The 9,268-nt window shown below is 49.5% G+C and overlaps 1 protein-coding gene across 1 annotated transcript; it reads left to right on the top strand.

The window, feature by feature from the left end:
- Positions 1-240: 240 nt before the first annotated feature.
- On the top strand, positions 241-6,711 carry C1QBP (complement C1q binding protein). The gene is made up of 6 exons (XM_081890648.1): positions 241-535; positions 2,280-2,430; positions 2,673-2,757; positions 3,073-3,168; positions 4,835-4,957; positions 6,188-6,711. Exons 1-6 carry the CDS (start codon positions 277-279, stop codon positions 6,335-6,337), a joined length of 864 nt encoding a protein of 287 aa, XP_081746774.1. The 5' UTR covers positions 241-276; the 3' UTR covers positions 6,338-6,711.
- The last annotated feature ends 2,557 nt before the right edge of the window (positions 6,712-9,268 follow it).

Genomic DNA, 9,268 nt, shown 5'->3' with positions numbered 1-9,268 from the left:
GGCCCTTAGGACGGTGCCTTCCCTGCCTATCTGAGTATCTGGCACTGGCGAAAAGGTTCTCCTCTTTCATTTTTCAATGCGCAAAGTGCTCACCGCTCAGAGAAGCCCGCGCGCTTTGGAGAGCTCGCTTGGAGACGCTCCTTGCGCGCCGCGGCGCCTTTAAGCAGAGCAGGCGGGAGGGAAAGAGGCGGGTCAGGATTTCCCCCTCCTGGCCCTTCCTTCCCTTCCGGCCCGTCTCTCCCCACGTGTGTCCGCCTCCCTCGATCCCCAGCCACCATGCTGCTCGCTCGCGCCCTGCGCTCCGCCGCCCTCTCCGCCGTGGCGCGCCGCCCGATCCAGCCCCGGCCGCTACTGTCCTTGCAGCCCAGCTCGGCGGCGCCTCCCGGCCCGGCCTTCGCCTTCGCTTCCGCCGTCTCCCGGCCCTTTACCCGCTCGCTGTGGGTGCTGCGCGGCGCCGGCCAAGGCCCCAGCCGCCTCCTCCTCCGACCGGGCTCGCCCTCCGTCACCTGCGCCTGCGGCGGCCTCCACACCGATGGTGAGCTACGCGCGGAGGGCAGGGGAAGGGGGAAGAAGGTCGCTCGCAAGGAACGCAGGGCTCCGGGCGGCGCTTACTCGCGAGGAAGCCCCCCTTGAGGCCTCTGGGGATCGCGTCCGAGGAAAAAGACGACCGCGATCCTCCTCCTAGCGAGCTTTTGTCCTGGGAAAAGTGCTTGGGGGCTGGGCTGCGAGCCAAGGCGCGCTTGCTCGCGAGGAATCCCCCTCGGCATCGGGTTGCTCGCGAGTAAACGTGTGCCTGCCATCCAAGAGGAGCTTACGCCCAGGGGGAGGCAGGCTTTGAAAAAAAATAGTAATAACAACGGGTATGGGTTCATCCTAATCCCCCCTCTCCAATGCGGGACTGAGCAGTTACTGAATTTCCATCCCACATTTTTCCTTCCAGGAGCTCAAGGTCTGTGGTTTTCTCCCTCCGCATTTATTCCCCACAACTCCCCAAGGAGATAGGTTAGACTGAGAGGCAGTGACTGGCCCCAAGGTCACACCCTTGAGTTGCATGGCGGAGCCCTGGGGTCTTCCCAACCCGACACTAACCATTGGCTCTCTGCAAGCCTTTAAATTACCTAATTTGATAAAAGGATCAGGAGCTGGGAAGATGTTTGAGGGCAGAGGCCTGACCAGGGTCAGGCAGGATGGGATGGAGCACGTGTTCCCTAGCTCCAAAAGAAAATCTGGCAGTTCAATTCCATAAATGCTGACTCAAAAGGTAAGCCTCATTTAGTCCAGGGGGACTTACTCCCAGGTAAACATGCAGAGGACTTGGGCTTCACTGCATCTCTAGTAATAGTTCTTAAAAGCGCCTACAGTCATGGCCTAGATGGATCCCATGTCAGGCTTCCTCAGAGTAGACCCACTATTAGTCATGGCCTTTGATTTCAGTGAGATTGCTCTGATTGTGTTGGATGCAACCCAATATTCATGGAAATAAGTCCAGTTAAAAAATGGGGATTTGAGTAAATGCTTAGCAGGTTTGTAGGGTTGAACAAAAACATTAAGTTTTTGGTTTTTTAGCTCGGAAGTTTTGGTTTGCATAATAAGTGCTGTGTGGTACTTGCATTAACTGCTGCTAGTTATTTGGAATAAAAAATAAATCACTTAAACTCAAAGATTCAAATAGTGTGTGCATATACAGTCAGCTTAATAGTATCTACTGATTGGATGTGCCAAAAATAATGATGATGTTGGTGATGATGGTGACAGCATTTAATAATGATAATAACATTTCCTCCAAATCGCTCCTTAACAGTTTTAGGACCAGCATTTGCCAGCATTCATGCCCGCTGTCAAAATGTTATACAGTGGTACCTCTGGATACGAACGGGATCCGTTCCGAAGCCCCGTTTGCATCCAGAAGCAAACGTAGCTAGCAACGGCACGTCTGCATACGCGTGCGTCGCTTTTCACCGCTTCGGCACATGCGCGTAACGTCATTTTGAGTGCATGCGCGAGCGGTGAAACCCGGAAGTAACACGCTCCATTACTTCCAGGTTGCTGCAGAGCGCGACTTGCATGCACTCAACATGAAGCATATTCAACCCGAGGTATGACTGTACTCCAAGCTCCTTGGAGCGCAGACCCGATGGCGCTGCCAACATTATTAAACAGCACTGCAAATTCCTTTCTTAATGGCTTGAGAGTGATGCTTTGTGTATCAATCACGAGTTTTTGGTTTGTGGTGTCAGAGAGGGAAGAAAACCTGTTATTTTCCACCCCCCAACCTGCAGGTGACAAAGCTTTTGCAGAGTTCCTCACGGATGAAATCAAAGAAGAGAAGAAAATCCAGAAGCACAAGTCCCTCCCCAAGATGTCCGGAGGGTGGGAGCTGGACGTGCACGGCACAGAGGCCAAGCTAGTGCGGAAGGTAGCTGGTGAAACGTAAGCGTGCGAGGAATTTTCACAGAGGGCTTAAAAGTGACAGCTGGGGGTGGGGTAGTTATGCCTCTGGAGCCCAGAAGCTGAGTTGCAACTCCCATCATCCTTGGCCACACATGCTGGGGCTGATGGGAGTTGTAGTTCAGCGGCAACTGGAGGCCTAAAGCTTCCCAGCATATGGAGTAGAACACTAGGCTGCTCTGTCTTGTTCTCTGCTTGCTGACTGCGGGTCCGCTTTCTTGCAGGGTCACCGTTTCGTTCAACATTAACAACAGCATCCCGCCGAGCTTCGACGAGGCTCAGGAAGGGCAGAAGCCAGATGAGCAAGAGGTAAACGAGGAAGAATCCTTCTCTAAGGGAGGCACCAGAGTTAACGCTAAATCGTCTCTGGTAAATGAGCCACCATAGATGCTAGAGAGCTGTGAAAATACATGTCCCGGGTGTTTGCCCATTTACTATCTGAAACCAAAGGGACGTGTTGGTTGCCATGTGTGAATTTTCCCCCCAGCTCTCCTATCCCACTATTGGGTGGGTCATGTCCAGAGTAGCAGCAGCCATGACCTCCCTTCTTGCTCTTGCTAGCAGAGCATCCTTCGGCCACTGTTATTTCCGAAGCCCACACAGGTGTTTGTTTCTCTTCTCTAGCCTGAGCTCACGTCGACCCCAAACTTCGTTGTAGAAGTCACCAAAGACGACACCAAGCAGACGCTTGTGTTGGATTGCCACTATCCTGAGGACGAGGTGGGTGTTGTTTTCGAAATGAAAGTGTGGGGCCATGTGGCCCTTGACCCCCCTTTTCTGGCCCTTGGGGGCCATTCCCAAGGCCATGCTATTCCCTGGCCCCTGCCTAAAACACCCTCAGGTGTTTTATGCCTGGCTGGAATATTATTATTTATTGCATTTATATCCCATCTTTTTCTCGCAAGGAGCTCAAGGGGGTGCACATGGTTTACCCCTCCTCATTTAATCCTTACAACAACCCTGTGAGAGAGGTTAGGCTGAGAGCCACAGGCCCAAGGTCACCCAATGAGCTTCATGGCTGAGTGGGGATTTGAACCCTGGTCTCCCAGGTTCTAGTCTGAGACGCTAACCAGTACACCACACTGGCTCCTTGAGCTCTGATCCCACCTCTTGCTAGTCTGGAGGGAGGATAGAAAGTGGTGTGCGAGTTTATAAACTAACGCATCTGAGAAAATTAATATTTACATGTGTTGCTCCACCCACATTTGCTCCTGGCCCCGCCCACCATGCCATGTGGCCCTCAGAAGATTGCCCAGAAGGGAATGTGGCCCTTACTCTGGAAGAAGCTTCTCTACCCCTACAGTACAGTAAACCAGCTTTCTTCATCAGCCTGCCTGCCATCCTGTATCCCAACTCTACATCATCCCTGACCATTGACCATGCTGGCTCAGGTGGATCTAAGTTGGGGTCCAGAACATCTGGAAGGCCCCAGGCTGAGAAAATGTATTTACTACAGGGATGGGAAGCCCGCCTCGGGTACCACACAATACCTGTTCTGCATTTGTAAGAAATCCATCTCTTAATGTGTCAGCACCTGCACTTTGGAACTCCCTGCCTATTGACATCAGGCAGGCGCCTTCACTGTGCTCTTTCTGGTGCCTGATAAAAACATGATTGATTGATTGATTGAGTGATTGAGTGATTGATTGATTGATTGATTGATTGATTGTATATACTGCCCTATACCCACAGGTCTCAGGGTGGTTCACAGAATAAAATCAAAATATAAAACCACAAAATACATAATCAAAATCAAACCCAATCAGCATAATCAGCAGCAACCCAATAACTCTCACATTTTAAAAGAGGTTTTTAAAAGGCATTTTTGTTTAGGGAGATGTTTAGAAAGTTGACCCCAGTTTTAATCTGCTTTTGGTCTATTGCTACCTTAACATTTGGAAAGCCTCAAATTATTGTTCCATTTTTCTTACTGATAATTTTATTGTTTTATCTTTTTTGTGAACTGCTTTGAGGTTGTTTTTTTACAATCGGAAGTGGCGTATAAATTTTATTAAATAAATGAATAGAAACACCCCACCCCCCCAGCTATTGGAGGGTAGCAGTCTCAGTGAAATCTGGATCAGGTCCGTGGGGAGAACTGTCATACGGCATGGAAGGGGAGCCCTACGTCATGCACTTTGGGGGAGCAGTGAGAGTGCTTCTGCCAGGCCCACAGGTTGGAGGGAAGGGTTTTCTTGGGGGGGGGGAGTGTGGCTTAGCATCCCACGATTGGACCTTGTTTAGCTGCTCTGCATCTACCAGCATAACCCCCTCCCCCCAAAAAAAGCTTAATACAAAACTATCTTAAAGCCACCCACCCACCACTTTATTTTTCATTCCTGCCAACTGGGTTGTTTCTAACCACCCCCTTTAAAAAACGAACCAGGTTGCTCCTGGCGAAGAAGAAGACAGCGACATCTTCTCCATCCGAGAGGTCAGCTTCCAGCCCACCGGAGACTCAGAATGGAGAGACAATAATTACACCCTCAACACGGACTCTCTCGATTGGGTAGGAGCAGCTGCATAACTAGGGTACATGCGCTTGGGTGGTGCTCTTATTTTGCACGACTGTATTTTCGGTTTTACGGAAACGCAGATTAGTCTGGCTGCAAGCTTGCCTAGCAAACCTGCTAATATTAGCAAACCTGCTAATACGAGTGTGTAAGGAAATCTTGTGCACTGCAAAGGACCCTTGTGTGCATTTATGAAAGGATATCCACATGTCTTCCTTGACGCCTCTTGGGTATCGTGTTAGAAAGATGCATTATGTCCTCTGCAAGAGCTCAACGCTGAATCATGTGGATTTTCCAGAAAAATGTGAAAAGTTCCAGAATCACACAGGTGCACTTGGTTGGGAGCTACACAGAGCTCCCAAGTACAGTGGTGCCCCGCAAGACGAACGCCTCGCAAGACGAAAAACCCGCTAGACGAAAGGGTTTTCCGTTTTGGAGGCGCTTCGCAAGACGAATTTCCCTATGGGCTTGCTTCGCAAGAAGAAAGCCCATAGGGAAATCTCCGGGGACCTCTTTTAAATGCTAGCGGTGGGGAGCAAGGCCTTTCCCCCCCCCCTCCGGCCTTCAGAAGAGGTCCAGGAAGGCCGGCGGGGGCCAAAAGGCTTTGCTCCCCACCGCCAGCATTTTAAAAGCAGTCCGGGATAGCAGGGAAGCGCTTCTCGCTATCCCGGAGGGCTTTTGAAGACAGGCGGGGGGAGCAAAGACTTTTGCCCCCCGCCCGCCTTCAGAAGAGGTCCTGGACCTTGTCCCCCCTGCCTGCCTTCCCGGGGGCTTTTAAATCGCCCCGGGACAGCGGAGAATTCCTCTGCTGTCCCGGGGCGATTTTAAAATGCTGGCGGGCGGCAGCGCTGCCGCCCGCCAGCATTTTAAGATCGCCCCGGACAGTGGAGAAGTCCTCCGCTGCCGCCTGCCAGCATTTTAAGATCGCCCCAGGACAGCGGAGAAGTCTCCGCTGTCCCGGAAGGCAGGCGGGGGGAAGCAAAGACTTTCGCCCCCCGCCAGCCTTCAGAATGCATTCCTATGGGAAACCGTGCTTCGCAAGATGAAAAACTCGCAAGACGAAGACTTGCGGAACGAATTAATTTCGTCTTGCGAGGCACCACTGTACATGTTTGTGGCAAACCCAGGTTTACCTAGCAGAAAGGAGTGTAACAGCTATTGCGTTTTTGTGACACTCACACTCACTCACTCTCTTCCTGCCTCCCTAAATCCCATTATATTCCTAGGCTCTGTATGACCACCTGATGGACTTCTTGGCTGACCGAGGGGTAGACAACACATTTGCGGATGAGCTTGTTGACCTCAGCACAGCGCTGGAGCACCGGGAATACATTCGATTCCTCGAAGACCTTAAACTCTTTGTCAAATGCCAGTAGGCTGAGAAGAGTGTCAGGGCTTGTATATTCGGGGGGGGGGGTCCTCAATTTCCTTTGCTTTTTTTCTTCCCACTGAAGGCTGGACTTTGTTTCCAAACGCTGTGGAATGAGAGTGAGAAATGGGAGCTTCACACGGGATGTGTGTGTTAAACATGCATCCTTGGAAGGAGGAGATGTCACTGTTTCAGAACCCTGCAGCGGTCTTGTTCACGACCTGACCGGCGTCTCGCAGATCCGCTTCGAAGTTTTTGTAAAACCCCGTAGCCTCCTCTCGCCCTTGGAAGTGTGGTTGGGGTTTTTGGAACAGTTGAAGAAGGAAAAGAAAATGATCTCAAAATAAAACCAGTTGAAGGCTTTTGTCTGTGTAGAGTGAACGGTGTTGTTGACTTGTTCGTTGCTTTTTCAGCCAGACCTCACCTTAGATGGACAAGCTGAGTGTGTGTGTGTGTGTGTGTGTGTGTGTGTGTGTGTGTGTTCACATGTACACAGGATGGCTGTGCCACTGCTAACAACCAGCCCCTCTAGGAGTTCCAGCCAGGTGGCACAACCCTCTAGTTAGTAATGTCTTCGTTAGCTTTGTGGGATTATAAAGGCATGCTTCAACACTGTGAGTTGACATACCAAGCTTTAAACCGCACAGCACAAAATCAACGGTGCATTTCTGCTTAGTTACATCTGTGGTTTTAACTCTGGTCTCATGTTACATGTTCTTTTAACTTGTTATATCGATTTCGTGTTTTACTCCAGCCTGAAACGGTTTGGTGAAGGGCAGGTTGTGAGTATTCACATTATTGTAAGCGGCAGAGTCAGAAGTGCAGGATCCTGTCATGATAGTTACATCTTCACAGCTATACCCCCTTCTAAGATTATACAATCCTCTTAAACAATGCTACTTAGGAATACACTGTAATGATGAAAACTGATCTCCACATGTTGCCTTTCAGCTGGATCTACTTTCCGTACACAGACATGGGCAAATGATTTGGAGTGCTCCAATATAATCTTAGTGACCTAAATTGTGTTTCCGCTGAAGTTCCATTGTACGCAGCAAAGCTTGCACATTCTTGAAATTGGGGCGCCTTCTGTTTTTAGGGTTCCTAAATGCTTAGCTTTGAATCGTGCAGAACAATTCCTCGATGTTCTTCCCGTGCCCCTTCTGCAGAGTGACCCTAGGAGCTTATCTTTAGGGGACTGACTCCTTTCACTGATTGGCTCCAATCAGTACAAAGTGTTGAAAGATTTCTTTTTTGTGGCCAAGAAGCGTCAACCCTTGGCTGGTTCTAGGATGTTAGAGACACACACAGTCCCTGCCACAGAAATAGTAACGGGTCTTTTGATCTTCTGCAACCCTAAACCGCTACACCTCGGAGCAAATCAAAACAAATGTGGTTGGAGTCCGCCCAATGCATAAACAAAACTATTGAATATTTAGGCCAGCAGAGGGCACCAAGGGAATTCTGAAAGTGTTTTTAAATAATACCCTTTTTACAGGCCATGTTGCATAGAAGCAAGCTTCTGAGCGCCTCATAACTTGGCACATCCTATTTCAAAGTGAGTGGGAGAAAAGGGTATTTCAGGCTAAGAGCCTATGGGGAGTGTGGTAAAAGCTGAACAGGTATGTCCCTCTGTTTCCAACCTTTTAAATTGCTTTTTTAAAAATAGCTTTGCTTCCCATTGCAAATAACAGGAGGGAAAGATTTAGGCTCAAGTCTCTCCTCGGTTTGGGGTATGTCAGGAGACCCGGAGATCTTTGGCTCTTTTTCATCCCAGTGGTTTTCCAGGCCCGCCCTGGCACATTTCTAAACCACAAAGACTTCTCTTTGTAGCTACCAACATCAAAGCGGCAACCTTGGTAGGGCTAGGGATGTTTCCATGGCCACAGGGAGCAGACATCAGATCTGCAGCATCGGGAAGGGGATTCTGAAGTATCCTATGGTCCCATGAGATTGCAGCCTTAAATCTCTCACTACAACTGTCTTGATTTTCTACAAAAAAAGAGGCCAGAACACACAAGGCAAGTGTGATATAGAATTGGGAGTGGCGAGGAACCCCAAAGGTCATCCGGTCCAATGCAGGAATCTTCTCCAACACGGGGCTAGAACCTACGACCCTAAGAGTCTCCAGCTCTACAGGCTTAAAAGTGTGCCACTCCCTGATGAAATGCCCAAAGGAATCTATGTGGGCTTCCATTTCAATCACTTCATCAGACAATTGGTTTATTCCAAGGACTTTTATTGGAATTCCCACCCCCTGCATTTCCATTTTCCAGAGTACAGTACAAAAGCATGCAACCCGCCACCCCGCCCTGCCCTAAATAGGCTCTCTCTATATTCATGGTACATATTTACAGTGCAGCAATGGTCTCGAATGCCATCGCTGTGTACGACTCATGCTTTCAGTTTTGTGCATGTACACATAGACATGCACACACCTAGGGAGAAATATAGGTTGGCTTTCACAACAGACACATACACGTCGACAGACAACGGGCCGGTGGCTTGGGTACAAAGCAGGGGAAGTAAGAGATGTGGCAGCGTGGATTTAAATGCTATCCTCTATATGTTCTCGACATCATATTTTGGGGTGTGGGCGTGTGTCTATTACAGAGTCTTAAATAAGGCACATGACAACATCAAGAATATAACTAGCTGAGAAGCGTACACCCGTTTGGAATAAGGGATGTGATCATAGCAGATTTTCTGTAACGGTGACAGCAGTGTGATGGCATGCAGATCTTAAAAAGCTGAAGTCGCTCCTGAGCCTCAGAGATATGGACAAGTAGGGGGTTATTCTGTTCACTGCCAAAGGATAACTGCACACATGGCAGGAATGCCATTTGCAGACAGTGCTAGTTTACCCAACAGAAGCATAGAATGGTAGAGTTGGGGGGGTCAAGGGTCATCTAGGCCAAGCCCCTACAATGCAGAAATC

Source organism: Podarcis melisellensis (genome assembly GCF_964234715.1).
Source record: "Podarcis melisellensis genome assembly, chromosome: 15".
In the NCBI taxonomy this organism is placed as follows: Eukaryota; Metazoa; Chordata; class Lepidosauria; order Squamata; family Lacertidae; genus Podarcis; species Podarcis melisellensis.
Note: the sequence above shows the minus strand (reverse complement) of the source record. Positions and strands in the feature narration are given on the sequence as shown.